At 51.7% G+C, this 20419-nt stretch overlaps 1 protein-coding gene across 9 annotated transcripts in view; it reads right to left on the bottom strand.

Moving 5' to 3' along the window:
* LOC142907356 (uncharacterized) overlaps window positions 1–20419 on the bottom strand; it is a 48901-nt gene that overhangs the window by 4374 nt on the left and 24108 nt on the right. For 8 of the 9 annotated variants that reach the window (XM_076056778.1, XM_076056773.1, XM_076056777.1 and 5 more), the window contains exons 9-11: window positions 12628–12703; window positions 6877–6988; window positions 4569–4668 (exon numbers count right to left, since the gene is read on the bottom strand). In XM_076056778.1, the coding sequence (XP_075912893.1) occupies window positions 4569–4668; window positions 6877–6988; window positions 12628–12703 (288 nt within the window). The remainder of the gene's footprint in view (window positions 1–4568; window positions 4669–6876; window positions 6989–12627; window positions 12704–20419) is intronic. The other variant, XM_076056779.1, reaches the window with a different exon arrangement.

Raw genomic sequence — 20419 nt, forward strand, 5'->3', positions numbered from 1 at the left:
AGACACCATGGAGAGAGACATGGAGACAAGGAGAGACACCATGGAGAGAGAGAGACACACGGAGAGAGACATGGAGACAAGGAGAGACACCATGGAGACACGGAGAGAGACACACGGAGAAAGAGACACACGGAGAGAGACATGGAGACAAGGAGAGACACCATGGAGAGAGACACAGAGAGAGACACACGGAGAGAGACACACGGAGAGAGACACACGTGGAGAGAGAGACACCATGGAGAGAGACATGGAGACAAGGAGAGACACCATGGAGAGACACACGGAGAGAGACACACGGAGAGAGACACACGGAGAAAGAGACACGGAGAGAGACACGTGGAGAGAGACACCATGGAGAGAGAGCGACAGCATGGAGAGAGAGACACCATGGAGAGAGACACCATGGAGAGAGACACGTGGAGAGAGACACCATGGAGAGAGACACCATGGAGAGAGACACGTGGAGAGAGACACCATGGAGAGAGCGACAGCATGGAGAGAGAGACACCATGGAGAGAGACACATGGAGAGAGACACCATGGAGAGAGCGACACCATGGAGAGAGACATGGAGACAAGGAGAGACACCATGGAGAGAGACACACGTGGAGAGAGACACATGGAGAGAGACACACGGAGAGAGAGACACACGGAGAGAGAGACACACGGAGAGAGCCACCATGGAGAGAGACACGGAGAGAGAGACACCATGGAGAGAGAGACACGTGGAGAGAGACATGTGGAGAGAGAGACACGGAGAGAGAGACACCATGGAGAGACACACGGAGAGAGACACCATGGAGAGAGAGACACCATGGAGAGAGAGCGACACACGGAGAGATACACGGAGAGAGAGACACACGGAGAGAGACACCATGGAGAGACACACGGAGAGAGACACCATGGAGAGAGAGACACGTGGAGAGAGACATGGAGACAAGGAGAGACACACGGAGAGAGAGACACACGGAGAGAGCCACCATGGAGAGAGACACGGAGAGAGAGACACCATGGAGAGAGAGACACGTGGAGAGAGACATGTGGAGAGAGAGACACGTGGAGAGAGACATGTGGAGAGAGAGACACGTGGAGAGAGACATGGAGACAAGGAGAGACACACGGAGAGAGAGACACGGAGAGAGACACACGGAGAGAGACATGTGGAGAGAGAGACACGTGGAGAGAGACATGGAGACAAGGAGAGACACACGGAGAGAGAGACACGGAGAGAGACACACGGAGAGAGACATGTGGAGAGAGAGACACGTGGAGAGAGACATGGAGACGAGGAGAGACACCATGGAGAGAGAGACACATGGAGAGAGACACACGTGGAAAGACACATGGAGAGAGACACACGGAGAGAGAGACACGTGGAGAGAGAGACATGGAGAGAGACACACGGAGAGAGACACACGGAGAGAGACACACGGAGAGAGACACGTGGAGAGAGAGACACGGAGAGAGACACACGGAGAGAGACACACGGAGAGAGAGACACGGAGAGAGACATGGAGACAACGCGGAGAGACACCATGGAGAGAGACACACGGAGAGAGACACACGGAGAGAGATACACACGGAGAGAGACACGTGGAGAGAGAGACACGGGGAGAGACACACGGAGAGAGACACGTGGAGAGAGAGACACGGGGAGAGAGACACACGGAGAGAGACACACGGAGAGAGAGACACGGAGAGAGAGACGTGGAGAGAGAGACACACGGAGAGAGACACCATGGAGAGAGAGAGACACACGGAGAGAGACATGGAGACAAGGAGAGACACACGGAGAAAGAGACACGGAGAGAGAGAGACACGGAGAGAGAGACACACGGAGAGAGAGACACGTGGAGAGAGAGACACGTGGAGAGAGACACACGGAGAGAGACACACGGAGAGAGACACACGGAGAGAGACACACGGAGAGATACACGTGGAGAGAGAGACACGTGGAGAGAGTCATGGAGACAAGGAGAGACACCATGGAGAGAGACACACGGAGAGAGAGAGACACGGAGAGAGACACACGGAGAGAGAGACACGGAGAGAGACATGGAGACAACGCGGAGAGACACCATGGAGAGAGACACACGGAGAGAGACACACGGAGAGAGAGACACCATGGAGAGAGAGACACGGAGAGAGACACACGGAGAGAGAGACACGTGGAGAGAGACACACGGAGAGAGACATGGAGACAAGGAGAGACACCATGGAGAGAGAGACACACGGAGAGAGACATGGAGACAAGGAGAGACACCATGGAGAGAGAGACACGTGGAGAGAGACACGTGGAGAAAGAGACACGGAGAGAGAGAGACACACAGAGAGAAAGACACGGAAAGAGACACACGGAGAGAGACACACGGAGAGAGACACACGGAGAGAGAGACACGGAGAGAGACATGGAGACAAGGAGAGACACCATGGAGAGAGAGACACACGGAGAGAGACACACGGAGAGAGAGACACCATGGAGAGAGACACGGAGAGAGACACACGGAGAGAGAGAGACACGTGGAGAGAGACACACGGAGAGAGACACACGGAGAGAGACATGGAGACAACGCGGAGAGACACCATGGAGAGAGACACACGGAGAGAGACACACGGAGAGAGACACGTCGAGAGAGACACACGGAGAGAGACACGTGGAGAGAGAGACACGTGGAGAGAGACATGGAGACAAGGAGAGACACACGGAGAAAGAGACACGGAGAGAGAGACACACGGAGAGAGACACACGGAGAGAGACACACGGAGAAAGAGACACGGAGAGAGAGACACACGGAGAGAGACACGGAAATAGAGATACGGAGGTGTACCGCGTGCGGTGTACAGTGTGTGGTGTGTGGTGTACAGTGTGTGGTGTGTAGTGTACAGTGTGTGTTGTACTGTGTGGTGTACAGTGTGTGGTGTACAGTGTGTGGTGTACGGTGTGTGGTGTGTAGTGTACAGTGTGTGGTGTACAGTGTGTGGTGTACAGCGTGTGGTGTATAGTGTGGTGTGCTGTGTGTGGTGTACAGTGTATGGTGTGCTGTGTGGTGTACAGTGTGTGGTGTGCTGTGTGGTGTAGAGTGTGTGGTGTACAGTGTGTGGTGTGCTGTGTGTGGTGTACAGTGTGTGGTGTACAGTGTGTGGTGTACAGTGTGTGGTGTGCTGTGTGGTGTAGAGTGTGTGGTGTACAGTGTGTGGTGTGCTGTGTGTGGTGTACAGTGTGTGGTGTACAGTGTGTGGTGTACAGTGTGTGGTGTGCTGTGTGGTGTACAGTGTGTGGTGTGCTGTGTGTGGTGTACAGTGTGTGGTGTGCTGTGTGGTGTACAGTGTGTGGTGTACTGTGCGTGGTGTACAGTGCGTGGTGTGCTGTGCGTGGTGTACAGTGTGTGGTGTACTGTGCATGGTGTACAGTGTGTGGTGTACTGTGCGTGGTGTACAGTGCGTGGTGTGCTGTGTGTGGTGTACAGTGCGTGGTGTGCAGTGTGTGGTGTACTGTGCGTGGTGTACTGTGTGTGGTGTACAGTGTGTGGTGTACTGTGCATGGTGTACAGTGTGTGGTGTACAGTGTGTGGTGTACAGTGTGTGGTGTACTGTGCGTGGTGTACAGTGTGTGGTGTACTGTGTGTGGTGTACAGTGTGTGGTGTGCTGTGCATGGTGTACAGTGTGTGGTGTGCTGTGCATGGTGTACAGTGTGTGGTATGCTGTGTGGTGTACAGTGTGTGGTGTGCTGTGTGTGGTGTACAGTGTGTGGTGTGCTGTGTGGTGTACAGTGTGTGTGTGCTGTGCATGGTGTACAGTGTGTGGTGTGCTGTGTGGTGTACAGTGTGTGGTGTGCTGTGTGTGGTGTACAGTGTGTGGTGTGCTGTGTGGTGTACAGTGTGTGGTGTGCTGTGCATGGTGTACAGTGCGTGGTGTGCTGTGTGTGGCGTACAGTGTGTGGTGTACAGTGTTTGGTGTGCTGTGCATGGTGTACAGTGTGTGGTGTACTGTGCATGGTGTACTGTGCATGGTGTACTGTGTGTGGTGTACTGTGCGTGGTGTACAGTGTGTGGTGTACAGTGCGTGGTGTACTGTGTGTGGTGTACTGTGCGTGGTGTACAGTGTGTGGTGTACTGTGCATGGTGTACTGTGCATGGTGTACTGTGCGTGGTGTACAGTGTGTGGTGTACAGTGTGTGGTGTGCTGTGTGGTGTACAGTGTGTGGTGTACAGTGTGTGGTGTACAGTGTGTGGTGTACAGTGTGTGGTGTACAGTGCGTGGTGTACAGTGTGTGGTGTACAGTGTGTGGTGTGCTGTGCGTGGTGTACAGTGTGTGGTGTGCAGTGTGTGGTGTACAGTGCGTGGTGTACAGTGCGTGGTGTACAGTGCGTGGTGTACAGTGTGTGGTGTACAGTGTGTGGTGTACAGTGTGTGGTGTACAGTGTGTGGTGTACAGTGTGTGGTGTACTGTGCGTGGTGTACAGTGCATGGTGTACAGTGCGTGGTGTACAGTGTGTGGTGTACAGTGCGTGGTGTACAGTGTGTGGTGTACAGTGTGTGGTGTACAGTGTGTGGTGTACCGTACTCACTGTAGAGGCTTCTCACCGGTGTGAATGCGAATGTGCACGTTGAGGTTGCGTTTGTTTTTGAAGCTGGTGCCACAAGTCTCACAAGTGAAGTTCCTCTCCTCTGGCAACAACAACAACCACAACCACCACCACAGTCAACAACAACCACAGTCAACAACAACAACAACCACAGTCAACAACAACAACAACCACAACAACCACCACAGTCAACAACAACCACAACAACAACCACCACAGTCAACAACAACAACCACAACCACCACCACAGTCAACAACAACCACCACAACAACCACCACAGTCAACAACAACCACAGTCAACAACAACAACAACAACCACAGTCAACAACCACCACAGTCAACAACAACAACCACAACAACCACAACAACAACCACCACAGTCAACAACAACAACAACAACCACAACAACCACCACAGTCAACAACAACAACAACCACAACAACAACCACCACAGTCACCAACAACAACAACAACCACAACAACCACCACAGTCAACAACAACAACAACAACCACAACAACCACCACCACAGTCAACAACAACAACAACAACCACAACAACAACCACAGTCAACAACAACAACAACAACCACAACAACCACCACCACAGTCACCAACAACAACAACAACCACAACAACCACCACAGTCAACAACAACAACAACAACCACAACAACCACCACCACAGTCAACAACAACAACAACCACAACAACAACCACAGTCAACAACAACAACCACAACAACCACCACAGTCAAAAACGACAACCACCACAGTCAACAACAACAACAACCACAGTCACCAACAACAACAACAACCACAACAACCACCACAGTCAACAACAACAACAACCACAACAACCACCACCACAGTCAAAAACAACAACAACAACAACCACAACAACCACCACAGTCAACAACAACCACCACAACAACCACCACAGTCAACAACAACAACAACTACAACAACCACCACAGTCAACAACAACAACAACCACAACAACCACCACAGTCAACAACAACCACCACAACAACCACCACAGTCAACAACAACAACAACCACAACAACAACCACCACAGTCAACAACAACAACAACCACAACAACAACCACAGTCAACAACAACAACAACAACCACAACAACAACCACAGTCAACAACAACAACAACAACAACCACAACAACAACCACCACAGTCAACAACAACAACAACCACAACAACCACCACAGTCAACAACAACCACGTGGTTCTGGACAGTGTTTGTCTCTCCCTGTGTCTCTCTCTCTCTGTTTCTCTCTCTCCCAAAATTCTCTCTCCCCGTGTCTCTCTCCCCGTGTCTCTCTCTCCCCGTGTCTCTCTCTCTCTCCCCGTGTCTCTCTCCCCGTGTCTCTCTCCCCGTGTCTCTCTCCCCGTGTCTCTCTCTCCCCATGTCTCTCTCCCCGTGTCTCTCTCTCCCCGTGTCTCTCTCTCTCCCCGTGTCTCTCTCCCCGTGTCTCTCTCTCCCCGTGTCTCTCTCTCTCTCCCCGTGTCTCTCTCCCCGTGTCTCTCTCCCCGTGTCTCTCTCCCCGTGTCCCTCTCTCCCCATGTCTCTCTCCCCGTGTCTCTCTCTCTCCCCGTGTCTCTCTCCCCGTGTCTCTCTCCCCGTGTCTCTCTCTCTCCCCGTGTCTCTCTCTCTCCCCCCGTCTCTCTCTCTCTCTCTCTCCCCGTGTCTCTCTCTCTCCCCGTGTCTCTCTCCGTGTCTCTCTCCGTGTCTCCCCGTGTCTCTCTCCCCGTGTCTCTCTCCCCGTGTCTCTCTCCCCATGTCTCTCCCCGTGTCTCTCCCCCCGTGTCTCTCTCCCCGTGTCTCTCTCCCCGTGTCTCTCTCCCCGTGTCTCTCTCTCCCCGTGTCTCTCTCCGTGTCTCTCTCCGTGTCTCCCCGTGTCTCCCCGTGTCTCTCCCCGTGTCTCTCTCCCGATGTCTCTCCCCGTGTCTCTCCCCCCGTGTCTCTCTCCCCGTGTCTCTCTCTCTGTGTCTCCTTCCCCGTGTCTGTCTCCCCGTGTCTCTCTCCCCGTGTCTCTCTCCCCGTGTCTCTCTCCGTGTCTCTCCCCGTGTCTCTCTCCCCGTCTCTCTCTCCCCGTGTCTCTCTCCCCGTGTCTCTCTCTCTCCCCGTGTCTCTCTCCCCGTGTCTCTCTCTCCCCGTGTCTCCCCGTGTCTCTCTCTCTCTCTCCCCGTGTCTCCCCGTGTCTCTCTCCCCGTGTCTCTCTCTCTCCCCGTGTCTCCCCGTGTCTCTCTAACCCCGTGTCTCTGTCTCTCTACCTGAGTGAACGTTCTCGTGCTGTCTCAGATGCCGAGAGGCACGGAAAAGTTTCCCACAGCCAGGGAAGGGGCAGACGAGGCCCTGGGTCTCCCCATGCCTCCGAATGTGCTTCTGTGCGGGGACACGGGGAGAGAGACACGGGGAGAGAGACACGGGGAGAGAGAGACACGGGGAGAGAGACACGGGGAGAGAGACACGGGGAGAGAGACACGGGGAGAGAGACACGGGGAGAGAGAGAGACACGGGGAGAGAGAGAGACGGGGAGAGAGAGAGACGGGGTTAGAGAGACACGGGGAGAGAGACACGGGGAGAGAGACACGGGGAGAGAGAGAGACGGGGAGAGAGAGAGACGGGGTTAGAGAGACACGGGGAGAGAGACACGGGGAGAGAGACACGGGGAGAGAGACACGGGGAGAAAGAGAGACGGGGAGAGAGAGAGACGGGGTTAGAGAGACACGGGGAGAGAGACACGGGGAGAGAGAGAGACGGGGAGAGAGAGAGACGGGGTTAGAGAGACACGGGGAGAGAGACACGGGGAGAGAGACACGGGGAGAGAGACACGGGGAGAGAGAGACGGGGAGAGAGAGACGGGGAGAGAGAGAGACGGGGTTAGAGAGACACGGGGAGAGAGACACGGGGAGAGAGACACGGGGAGAGAGACATGGGGAGAGAGAGAGACGGGGAGAGAGAGAGACGGGGTTAGAGAGACACGGGGAGAGAGACACGGGGAGAGAGAGACGGGGAGAGAGACACGGGGAGAGAGAGAGACGGGGAGAGAGAGAGAGACGGGGTTAGAGAGACACGGGGAGAGAGACACGGGGAGAGAGACACGGGGAGAGAGACACGGGGAGAGAGACACGGGGAGAGAGAGAGACGGGGAGAGAGAGAGACGGGGTTACAGAGACACGGGGAGAGAGACACGGGGAGAGAGACACGGGGAGAGAGACACGGGGAGAGACACGGGGAGAGAGACACGGGGAGAGAGACACGGGGAGAGAGACACGGGGAGAGATACGGGGAGAGACACGGGGAGACACGGGGAGAGAGACACCGGGAGACACGGGGAGAGAGACACGGGGAGAGAGACACCGGGAGACACGGGGAGAGAGACACGGGGAGAGAGACGCGGGGAGAGAGACACGGGGAGAGAGAGACACGGGGAGAGACATGGGGAGAGAGACACGGGGAGAGAGACACGGGGAGAGAGACACGGGGAGAGACACGGGGAGACACGGGGAGACGCGGGGAGAGAGACACGGGGAGAGAGACACGGGGAGAGAGACACGGGGAGAGAGACACGGGGAGAGACACGGGGAGAGACACAGGGAGAGAGAGACACGGGGAGAGACATGGGGAGAGAGACACGGGGAGAGAGACACGGGGAGAGAGACACGGGGAGAGACATGGGGAGAGACACGGGGAGACACGGGGAGACGCGGGGAGAGAGACACGGGGGAGAGAGACACGGGGAGAGAGACAAGGGGAGAGAGACACGGGGAGAGAGACACGGGGAGACACGGGGAGAGAGACACGGGGAGAGAGACACGGGGAGAGAGACACGGGGAGAAAGACACGGGGAGAGAGACACCGGGAGACACGGGGAGAGAGACACGGGGAGAGACACGGGGAGAGAGACACGGGGAGACACGGGGAGAGACACGGGGAGAGAGACACGGGGAGAGAGACACGGGGAGAGAGACACCGGGAGAGAGACATGGGGAGAGAGACACGGGGAGAGAGACGCGGGGAGACACGGAGAGACACGGGGAGAGAGACGCGGGGGAGAGAGACACGGGGAGAGAGACACGGGGAGAGAGACACGGGGAGACACGGGGAGAGAGACATGGGGAGAGAGACACGGGGAGAGAGACACGGGGAGAGAGACGCGGGGAGAGAGACACGGGGAGACACGGGGAGAGAGACATGGGGAGAGAGACACGGGGAGAGAGACACGGGGAGAGACACGGGGAGAGAGACGCGGGGAGAGAGACACGGGGAGAGAGACACCGGGAGACACGGGGAGAGACACGGGGAGAGAGAGACACGGGGAGAGAGACACGTGGGGAGAGACACGGGGAGAGAGACACGGGGAGAGAGACACTGGGAGACACGGGGAGAGAGACACGGGGAGAGACACGGGGAGACACGGGGAGAGAGACACGGGGAGAGAGACACGGGGAGAGAGACACGGGGAAAGAGACACCGGGAGACACGGGGAGAGACACGGGGAGACACGGGGAGACGCGGGGAGAGAGACACGGGGAGAGAGACACGGGGAGAGAGACACGAGGAGAGAGACACGAGGAGAGAGACACGGGGAGAGAGACACGGGGAGAGAGACACGAGGAGAGAGACACGGGGAGAGAGACACGGGGAGGGAGACACGGGGAGAGAGACACGGGGAGAGAGAAACGGGAAGGGAGACATGTGAGTGTGTAGTGAGAGAGTGGTGATTGGTGAGTGGGGAATGAGTCAGTGGTGAGTGAGTAGTGAGTGAGTGGTGAGTGAGTGGTGAGTGAGTAGTGAGTGAGTGGTGAGTGAGTGGTGAGTGAGTGGTGATTGGTGAGTGGGGAATGAGTCAGTGGTGAGTGAGTAGTGAGTGAGTGGTGAGTGAGTTGTGAGTGAGTAGTGAGTGAGTGGTGAGTGAGTGGTGAGTGAGTGGTGAGTGGTGAGTGAGTGGTGAGTGAGTGGGAGTGAGTGGTGAGTGAGTGGTGAGTGAGTAGTGAGTGAGTGGTGAGTGAGTGGTGAGTGAGTGGTGAGTGAGTAGTGATTGAGTGGTGAGTGAGTGGTGAGTGAGTGGTGAGTGGAGTGGTGAGTGAGTAGTGAGTGAGTGAGTGGTGAGTGAGTGGTGAGTGAGTGGTGAGTGAGTAGTGAGTGAGTGGTGAGTGGTGAGTGGGTGAGTGAGTGAGTGAGTGGTGAGTGAGAAGTGAGTGGTGAGTGAGTGGTGAGTGAGTGAGTGGTGAGTGATTAGTGGGTGAGTGGGTGGGTGAGTGGGTGAGTGAGTGAGTGGTGAGTGAGTGAGTGGTGAGTGAGTGGTGAGTGAGTGGTGAGTGAGTGATTGGTGGGTGAGTGAGTGAGTGGTGAGTGAGTGGTGAGTGAGTGAGTGAGTGGTGAGTGAGTGGTGAGTGAGTGGTGAGTAATTAGTGAGTGAGTGGTGAGTAGTGAGTGAGTGAGTGGTGAGTAGTGAGTGAGTGGTGAGTGAGTGGTGAGTGAGTGGTGAGTGAGTAGTGAGTGAGTGGTGAGTGAGTGGTGAGTGAGTAGTGAGTGGTGAGTAGTGAGTGAGTGGTGAGTGAGTGGTGAGTGAGTGAGTGGTGAGTAGTGAGTGAGTGGTGAGTGAGTGGTGAGTGAGTGGTGAGTGAGTGGTGAGTGAGTGGTGAGTGAGTGAGTAGTGAGTGAGTGGTGAGTGAGTGGTGAGTGAGTGGTGAGTGAGAGGTGAGTGAGTGAGTGGTGAGTGAGTGGTGAGTGAGTGGTGAGTGAGTGAGTGGTGAGTGAGTAGTGAGTGGTGAGTGGTGAGTGAGTGGTGAGTGAGTGGTGAGTGAGTGAGTGGTGGGTGAGTGAGTGAGTGAGTGGGTGAGTGAGTGAGTGAGTGGTGAGTGAGTGGTGAGTGAGTGGTGATTGGTGAGTGGGGAATGAGTCAGTGGTGAGTGAGTAGTGAGTGAGTGGTGAGTGAGTGGTGAGTGAGTAGTGAGTGAGTGGTGAGTGAGTGGTGAGTGAGTGAGTGGTGAGTAGTGAGTGAGTGGTGAGTGAGTGGTGAGTGAGTGGTGAGTGAGTGGTGAGTGAGTGGTGAGTGAGTGAGTAGTGAGTGAGTGGTGAGTGAGTGGTGAGTGAGTGGTGAGTGAGAGGTGAGTGAGTGAGTGGTGAGTGAGTGGTGAGTGAGTGGTGAGTGAGTGAGTGGTGAGTGAGTAGTGAGTGGTGAGTGGTGAGTGAGTGGTGAGTGAGTGGTGGGTGAGTGAGTGAGTGAGTGGGTGAGTGAGTGAGTGAGTGGTGAGTGAGTGGTGAGTGAGTGGTGATGGTGAGTGGGGAATGAGTCAGTGGTGAGTGAGTAGTGAGTGAGTGGTGAGTGAGTGGTGAGTCAGTAGTGAGTGAGTGGTGAGTGAGTGGTGAGTGAGTGGTGAGTGAGTGGAGAGTGAGTGGTGAGTGAGTGATGAGTGAGTGGTGAGTGGTGAGTGAGTGGTGAGTGAGTGAGTGGTGAGTGAGTGGTGAGTGAGTGGTGAGTGAGTGAGTGAGTGGTGAGTGAGTGGTGAGTGAGTGGTGACTGAGTGGTGAGTGAGTGGTGAGTGAGTGGTGAGTGGGTGGTGAGTGAGTAGTGAGTGAGTGAGTGAGTGGTGAGTGAGTGGTGAGTGAGTGGTGAGTGAGTGAGTGAGTGGTGAGTGAGTGGTGAGTGAGTGGTGAGTGAGTGAGTGGTGAGTGAGTGGTGAGTGAGTGGTGAGTGAGTGAGTGATTGGTGAGTGATTGGTGAGTGAGTGGTGAGTGAGTGGTGAGTGAGTGGTGAGTGGTGAGTGAGTGAGTGGTGAGTGGTGAGTGGGTGAGTGAGTGGTGAGTGAGTGGTGAGTGAGTGGTGAGTGATTGGTGAGTGAGTGGTGAGTGAGTGGTGAGTGAGTGAGTGGTGAGTGAGTGGTGAGTGAGTGAGTGAGTGGTGAGTGAGTGGTGAGTGAGTGGTGAGTGGTGAGTGAGTGGTGAGTGAGTGGTGAGTGAGTGGTGAGTGGTGGTGAGTGGTGAGTGAGTGGTGAGTGGTGAGTAGTGAGTGAGTGGTGAGTGAGTGGTGAGTGGTGAGTGAGTGGTGAGTGAGTGGTGAGTGGTGAGTAGTGAGTGAGTGGTGAGTGAGTGGTGAGTGGTGAGTGAGTGGTGAGTGAGTGGTGAGTGAGTGAGTAGTGAGTGGTGAGTGGGTGGTGAGTGAGTGGTGAGTGAGTGGTGAGTGGTGAGTGAGTGGTGAGTGAGTGGTGAGTGAGTGGTGAGTAGTGAGTGGTGAGTGAGTGTGAGTGAGTGGTGAGTGGGTGGGTGAGTGGTGAGTGAGTGGTGAGTGAGTGGTGAGTGAGTAGTGAGTGAGTGGTGAGTGAGTAGTGAGTGGTGAGTGAGTGGTGAGTGAGTGGTGAGTGAGTGGTGAGTGAGTGGTGAGTGGGTGGGTGAGTGGTGAGTGAGTGGTGAGTGAGTGGTGAGTGAGTGAGTGGTGAGTGAGTGGTGAGTGAGTGGTGAGCGAGTGGTGAGTGAGTGAGTGGTGAGTGAGTGGTGAGTGAGTGGTGAGTGAGTGGTGAGTGGTGAGTGAGTGGTGAGTGAGTGGTGAGTGAGTGGTGAGTGAGTGGTGAGTGGGTGGTGAGTGAGTGGTGAGTGAGTGGGTGGGTGAGTGAGTGGGTGAGTGAGTGGTGAGTGAGTGGTGAGTGAGTGGTGAGTGAGTGAGTGAGTGGTGAGTGAGTGAGTGGTGAGTGGGTGAGTGAGTGGTGAGTGAGTGAGTGAGTGGTGAGTGAGTGAGTGAGTGGTGGGTGAGTGGTGAGTGAGTGGTGAGTGAGTGGTAAGTGAGTGGTGAGTGAGTGGTGAGTGAGTGGTGAGTGAGTGGTGAGTGAGTGAGTGGTGAGTGAGTGGTGAGTGGTGAGTGAGTAGTGAGTGAGTGGTGAGTGAGTGGTGAGTGAGTGGTGAGTGAGTGGTGAGTGAGTGGTGAGTGGTGAGTGAGTGAGTGAGTGGTGGGTGAGTGGTGAGTGAGTGGTGAGTGAGTGGTGAGTGAGTGGTGAGTGAGTGGTGAGTGTTTGTTCAGTAACCTCCAAGTCACTCTCCCGCCTGAATCTTCTGGAGCAACCTTCATTTCCACAGCAGAATGGAGACACAGAGGTCACCCTGGGGTCACAGAGGTCAACAGGTCAGGGGGTCACGGGGTCTATGAGTGAATAAGTCCAAGTAATAATCTTAGTGTTTTTTTTTCTGTAAAGTTACGTAGGTAAATTAAAATAAATGAAAACTGAATGTGTTTTATTTTACCTACGTGGCTTTACCGAAAAAACCAAAAGAGTATGAATCCTTGCAGTCACGAAAGCTTCAAATCTAGAATTAAGTCTCAGTAAGTTAATGAGTGAGTTTATGATTGAGTGATTCTATGAGTGAGTCTATGAGTGAGTCTATGAGTGAGTGAGTGAGTCTATGAGTGAGTCCATGAGTGAGTGAGTCTATGAGTGAGTCTATGAGTGAGTGAGTCTATGAGTGAGTGAGTCTACGAGTGAGTGAGTCTATGAGTGAGTGAGTCTATGAGTGAGTGAGTCTATGAGTGAGTGAGTCTATGAGTGAGTAAGTCTATGAGTGAGTCTATGAGTGAGTCTATGAGTGAATGAGTCTATGAGTGAGTCTATGATTGAGTCTATGAGTGAGCGAGTCTATGAGTGAGTGAGTCTATGAGTGAGTGAGTCTATGAGTAAGTGAGTCTATGAGCGAATGAGTCTATGAGTGAGTGAGTCTATGAGTGAGTCTATGAGTGAGTGAGTGAGTCTATAAGTGAGTGAGTCTACAAGTGAGTGAGTCTATGAGTGAGTGAGTCTATGAGTTAGTGAGTCTATGAGTGAGTGAGTCTATGAGTGAGTGAGTCTACGAGTGAGTGAGTCTATGAGTGAGTGAGTCTATGAGTGAGTGAGTCTACGAGTGAGTGAGTCTATGAGTGAGTGAGTCAATGAGTGAGTGAGTCTACGAGTGAGTGAGTCTATGAGTGAGTGAGTCTATGAGTGAGTGAGTCTATGAGTTAGTGAGTCTATGAGTGAATGAGTCTATGAGTGAGTGAGTCTATGAGTGAGTCTATGAGTGAGTGAGTGAGTCTATAAGTGAGTGAGTCTACAAGTGAGTGAGTCTATGAGTGAGTGAGTCTATGAGTGAGTGAGTCTATGAGTAAGTGAGTCTATGAGTGAATGAGTCTATGAGTGAGTGAGTCTATGAGTGAGTCTATGAGTGAGTGAGTGAGTCTATAAGTGAGTGAGTCTACAAGTGAGTGAGTCTATGAGTGAGTGAGTCTATGAGTTAGTGAGTCTATGAGTGAGTGAGTCTATGAGTGAGTGAGTCTACGAGTGAGTGAGTCTATGAGTGAGTGAGTCTATGAGTGAGTGAGTCTACGAGTGAGTGAGTCTATGAGTGAGTGAGTCTATGAGTAAGTGAGTCTATGAGTGAATGAGTCTATGAGTGAGTGAGTCTATGAGTGAGTCTATGAGTGAGTGAGTGAGTCTATAAGTGAGTGAGTCTACAAGTGAGTGAGTCTATGAGTGAGTGAGTCTATGAGTTAGTGAGTCTATGAGTGAGTGAGTCTATGAGTGAGTGAGTCTACGAGTGAGTGAGTCTATGAGTGAGTGAGTCTATGAGTGAGTGAGTCTACGAGTGAGTGAGTCTATGAGTGAGTGAGTCAATGAGTGAGTGAGTCTACGAGTGAGTGAGTCTATGAGTGAGTGAGTCTATGAGTGAGTGAGTCTATGAGTTAGTGAGTCTATGAGTGAGTGAGTCTATGAGTGAGTGAGTCTACGAGTGAGTGACTCTACGAGTGAGTGAGTCTACGAGTGAGTGAGTCTATGAGTGAGTGAGTCTACGAGTGAGTGAGTCTATGAGTGAGTGAGTCTACGAGTGAGTGAGTCTATGAGTGAGTCTACGAGTGAGTGAGTCTACGAGTGAGTGAGTGAGTCTACGAGTGAGTGAGTCTACGAGTGAGTGAGTCTACGAGTGAGTGAGTCTATGAGTGAGTCTATGAGTGAGTCTACGAGTGAGTGAGTCTACGAGTGAGTGAGTCTATGAGTGAGTCTACGAGTGAGTGAGTCTACGAGTGAGTGAGTGTATGAGTGAGTGAGTCTATGAGTGAGTGAGTCTACGAGTGAGTGAGTCTACGAGTGAGTGAGTCTACGAGTGAGTGAGTCTATGAGTGAGTCTATGAGTGAGTCTACGAGTGAGTGAGCCTACGAGTGAGTGAGTCTATGAGTGAGTGAGTCTATGAGTGAGTCTATGAGTGAGTGAGTCTACGAGTGAGTGAGTCTATGAGTGAGTGAGTCTACGAGTGAGTGAGTCTATGAGTGAGTCTACGAGTGAGTGAGTCTACAAATGAGTGAGTCTACGAGTGAGTGAGTCTATGAGTGAGTGAGTCTATGAGTGAGTGAGTCTATGAGTGAGTCTATGAGTGAGTGAGTCTACGAGTGAGTGAGTCTACGAGTGAGTGAGTCTATGAGTGAGTGAGTCTATGAGTGAGTCTATGAGTGAGTGAGTCTATGAGTGAGTGAGTCTATGAGTGAGTCTATGAGTGAGTGAGTCTATGAGTGAGTCTATGAGTGAGTGAGTCTATGAGTGAGTGAGTCTACGAGTGAGTGAGTCTATGAGTGAGTGAGTCTACGAGTGAGTGAGTCTATAAGTGAGTCTATGAGTGAGTGAGTCTATGAGTGAGTATATGAGTGAGTGAGTCTATGAGTGAGTCTATGAGTGAGTGAGTCTATGAGTGAGTCTATGAGTGAGTGAGTCTACGAGTGAGTGAGTCTACGAGTGAGTGAGTCTACGAGTGAGTCTATGAGTGAGTAAGTCTATGAGTGAGTAAGTCTACGAGTGAGTGAGTCTACGAGTGAGTGAGTCTACGAGTGAGTCTATGAGTGAGTCTATGAGTGAGTGAGTCTATGAGTGAGTGAGTCTATGAGTGAGTGAGTCTATGAGTGAGTGAGTCTATGAGTGAGTAAGTCTACGAGTGAGTGAGTCTATGAGTGAGTCTACGAGTGAGTGAGTCTATGAGTGAGTCTACAAGTGAGTGAGTCTATGAGTGAGTGAGTCTATGAGTGAGTGAGTCTATGAGTGAGTGAGTCTATGAGTGAGTGAGTCTACGAGTGAGTCTACGAGTGAGTGAGTCTACGAGTGAGTCTATGAGTGAGTCTATGAGTGAGTGAGTCTATGAGTGAGTGAGTCTACGAGTGAGTGAGTCTACGAGTGAGTGAGCCTACGAGTGAGTCAGTCTACGAGTGAGTGAGTCTACGAGTGAGTGAGTCTATGAGTGAGTGAGTCTACGAGTGAGTCTATGAGTGAGTGAGTCTATGAGTGAGTCTATGAGTGAGTGAGTCTACGAGTGAGTCTATGAGTGAGTGAGTCTATGAGTGAGTGAGTCTATGAGTGAGTGAGTCTACGAGTGAGTGAGTCTACGAGTGAGTGAGTCTACGAGTGAGTGAGTCTATGAGTGAGTGAGTCTACAAGTGAGTGAGTCTACGAGTGAGTGAGTCTACGAGTGAGTGAGTCTATGAGTGAGTGAGTCTACGAGTGAGTGAGTCTACGAGTGAGTGAGTCTATGAGTGAGTAAGTCTATGAGTGAGTCTATGAGTGAGACTAAGAGTGAGTCTATGAGTGAGTGAGTCTATGAGTGAGTGAGTCTACGAGTGAGTGAGTCTATGAGTGAGTGAGTCTACGAGTGAGTGAGTCTATGAGTGAGTCTACGAGTGAGTGAGTCTACAAATGAGTGAGTCTACGAGTGAGTGAGTCTATGAGTGAGTGAGTCTATGAGTGAGTGAGTCTATGAGTGAGTCTATGAGTGAGTGAGTCTACGAGTGAGTGAGTCTACGAGTGAGTGAGTCTATGAGTGAGTGAGTCTATGAGTGAGTCTATGAGTGAGTGAGTCTATGAGTGAGTGAGTCTATGAGTGAGTCTATGAGTGAGTGAGTCTATGAGTGAGTCTATGAGTGAGTGAGTCTATGAGTGAGTGAGTCTACGAGTGAGTGAGTCTATGAGTGAGTGAGTCTACGAGTGAGTGAGTCTATAAGTGAGTCTATGAGTGAGTGAGTCTATGAGTGAGTATATGAGTGAGTGAGTCTATGAGTGAGTCTATGAGTGAGTGAGTCTATGAGTGAGTCTATGAGTGAGTGAGTCTACGAGTGAGTGAGTCTACGAGTGAGTGAGTCTACGAGTGAGTCTATGAGTGAGTAAGTCTATGAGTGAGTAAGTCTACGAGTGAGTGAGTCTACGAGTGAGTGAGTCTACGAGTGAGTCTATGAGTGAGTCTATGAGTGAGTGAGTCTATGAGTGAGTGAGTCTATGAGTGAGTGAGTCTATGAGTGAGTGAGTCTATGAGTGAGTAAGTCTACGAGTGAGTGAGTCTATGAGTGAGTCTACGAGTGAGTGAGTCTATGAGTGAGTCTACAAGTGAGTGAGTCTATGAGTGAGTGAGTCTATGAGTGAGTGAGTCTATGAGTGAGTGAGTCTATGAGTGAGTGAGTCTACGAGTGAGTCTACGAGTGAGTGAGTCTACGAGTGAGTCTATGAGTGAGTCTATGAGTGAGTGAGTCTATGAGTGAGTGAGTCTACGAGTGAGTGAGTCTACGAGTGAGTGAGCCTACGAGTGAGTCAGTCTACGAGTGAGTGAGTCTACGAGTGAGTGAGTCTATGAGTGAGTGAGTCTACGAGTGAGTCTATGAGTGAGTGAGTCTATGAGTGAGTCTATGAGTGAGTGAGTCTACGAGTGAGTCTATGAGTGAGTGAGTCTATGAGTGAGTGAGTCTATGAGTGAGTGAGTCTACGAGTGAGTGAGTCTACGAGTGAGTGAGTCTACGAGTGAGTGAGTCTATGAGTGAGTGAGTCTACAAGTGAGTGAGTCTACGAGTGAGTGAGTCTACGAGTGAGTGAGTCTATGAGTGAGTGAGTCTACGAGTGAGTGAGTCTACGAGTGAGTGAGTCTATGAGTGAGTAAGTCTATGAGTGAGTCTATGAGTGAGACTAAGAGTGAGTCTATGAGTGAGTCTACGAGTGAGTGAGTCTATGAGTGAGTAAGTCTATGAGTGAGTCTATGAGTGAGACTAAGAGTGAGTCTATGAGTGAGTCTATGAGTGAGTGAGTCTATGAGTGAGTCTACGACTCAGTGAGTCTACGAGTGAGTGAGCCTACGAGTGAGTGAGTCTACGAGTGAGTCTACGAGTGAGTGAGCCTACGAGTGAGTGAGTCTACGAGTGAGTGAGTCTACGAGTGAGTCTACGAGTGAGTGAGCCTACGAGTGAGTGAGTCTACGAGTGAGTGAGTCTATGAGTGAGTGAGTCTATGAGTGAGTCTATGAGTGAGTCTATGAGTGAGTCTACGAGTGAGTGAGTCTACGAGTGAGTCAGTCTATGAGTGAGTGAGTCTACAAGTGAGTCCAAGAGTAAGTCTATGAGTGAGTGAGTCTACGAGTGAGTGAGTCTATGAGTGAGTGAGTCTATGAGTGAGTCTACGAGTGAGTGAGTCTACGAGTGAGTGAGCCTACGAGTGAGTGAGTCTATGAGTGAGTGAGTCTACGAGTGAGTCTACGAGTGAGTGAGTCTACGAGTGAGTCTACAAGTGAGTGAGTCTATGAGTGAGTCTATGAGTGAGTCACCGAGTGAGTGAGTCTACGAGTGAGTGAGTCTATGAGTGAGTGAGTCTATGAGTGAGTCTATGAGTGAGTGAGTCTATGAGTGAGTGAGTCTATGAGTGAGTGAGTGAGTCTATGAGTGAGTGAGTCTACGAGTGAGTGAGTCTATGAGTGAGTGAATCTACGAGTGAGTGAGCCTACGAGTGAGTGAGTCTATGAGTGAGTCTATGAGTGAGTGAGTCTATGAGTTAGTGAGTCTACGAGTGAGTCTATGAGTGAGTGAGTCTATGAGTGAGTCTAAGAGTGAGTCTATGAGTGAGTCCGTGAGTGAGTCTACGAGTGAGTGAGTCTATGAGTGAGTGAGCCTACGAGTGAGTGAGCCTACGAGTGAGTCTACGAGTGAGTGAGTCTATGAGTGAGTCCGTGAGTGAGTCTACGAGTGAGTGAGTCTACGAGTGAGTGAGTCTACGAGTGAGTGAGTCTACGAGTGAGTCTACGAGTGAGTGAGTCTATGAGTGAGTGAGTCTACGAGTGAGTCTACGAGTGAGTGAGTCTACGAGTGAGTCTACGAGTGAGTGAGTCTACGAGTGAGTCTACGAGTGAGTGAGCCTACGAGTGAGTCTACGAGTGAGTGAGTCTACGAGTGAGTGAGCCTACGAGTGAGTGAGTCTACGAGTGAGTGAGTCTATGAGTGAGTGAGTCTATGAGTGAGTGAGTCTACGAGTGAGTGAGTCTACGAGTGAGTGAGTCTACGAGTGAGTGAGTCTATGAGTGAGTGAGTCTATGAGTGAGTCTACGAGTGAGTGAGCCTACGAGTGAGTGAGTCTACGAGTGAGTGAGTCTATGAGTGAGTGAGTGAGTCTATGAGTGAGTGAGTCTACGAGTGAGTGAGTCTATGAGTGAGTGAGTGAGTCTACGAGTGAGTGAGTCTACGAGTGAGTGAGTCTACGAGTGAGTCTATGAGTGAGTGAGTCTATGAGTGAGTCTATGAGTGAGCGAGTCTATGAGTGAGTCTACGAGTGAGTGAGTCTACGAGTGAGTGAGTCTACGAGTGAGTGAGTCTACGAGTGAGTGAGTCTACGAGTGAGTCTACGAGTGAGTGAGCCTACGAGTGAGTGAGTCTACGAGTGAGTGAGTCTACGAGTGAGTGAGTCTACGAGTGAGTGAGTCTACGAGTGAGTGAGTCTATGAGTGAGTGAGTCTATGAGTGAGTGAGTCTATGAGTGAGTCTACGAGTGAGTGAGTGAGTGAGTCTACGAGTGAGTGAGTCTACGAGTGAGTCTATGAGTGAGTCTACGAGTGAGTGAGTCTACGAGTGAGTGAGTCTATGAGTGAGTCTATGAGTGAGTCTATGAGTGAGTGAGTCTACAAGTGAGTCTACGAGTGAGTGAGTCTACGAGTGAGTGAGTCTATGAGTGAGTGAGTCTATGAGTGAGTCTATGAGTGAGTCTACGAGTGAGTGAGCCTACGAGTCAGTGAGTCTATGAGTGAGTCAGTCTACGAGTGAGTGAGTCTACGAGTGAGTGAGTCTATGAGTGAGTCTATGAGTGAGTCTATGAGTGAGTGAGTCTACAAGTGAGTCTACGAGTGAGTGAGTCTACGAGTGAGTGAGTCTACGAGTGAGTGAGTCTACGAGTGAGTCTATGAGTGAGTCTACGAGTGAGTGAGTCTACGAGTGAGTGAGTCTACGAGTGAGTGAGCCTACGAGTGAGTGAGCCTACGAGTGAGTGAGTCTATGAGTGAGTCTATGAGTGAGTCTATGAGTGAGTGAGTCTACAAGTGAGTCTACGAGTGAGTGAGTCTACGAGTGAGTGAGTCTATGAGTGAGTGAGTCTATGAGTGAGTCTATGAGTGAGTCTACGAGTGAGTGAGCCTACGAGTCAGTGAGTCTATGAGTGAGTCAGTCTACGAGTGAGTGAGTCTACGAGTGAGTGAGTCTATGAGTGAGTCTATGAGTGAGTCTATGAGTGAGTGAGTCTACAAGTGAGTCTACGAGTGAGTGTGTCTACGAGTGAGTGAGTCTACGAGTGAGTGAGTCTACGAGTGAGTCTATGAGTGAGTCTACGAGTGAGTGAGTCTACGAGTGAGTCTACGAGTGAGTGAGCCTACGAGTGAGTGAGTCTACAAGTGAGTGAGTCTACGAGTGAGTGAGTCTACGAGTGAGTGAGTCTATGAGTGAGTGAGTCTACGAGTGAGTGAGTCTACGAGTGAGTGAGTCTATGAGTGAGTAAGTCTATGAGTGAGTCTATGAGTGA

Source organism: Petromyzon marinus, chromosome 78 (assembly GCF_048934315.1).
Source record: "Petromyzon marinus isolate PM22_M1 ecotype Great Lakes invasive population chromosome 78, UKy_Petmar_22M1.pri1.0, whole genome shotgun sequence".
Classification (NCBI taxonomy): domain Eukaryota; kingdom Metazoa; phylum Chordata; class Hyperoartia; order Petromyzontiformes; family Petromyzontidae; genus Petromyzon; species Petromyzon marinus.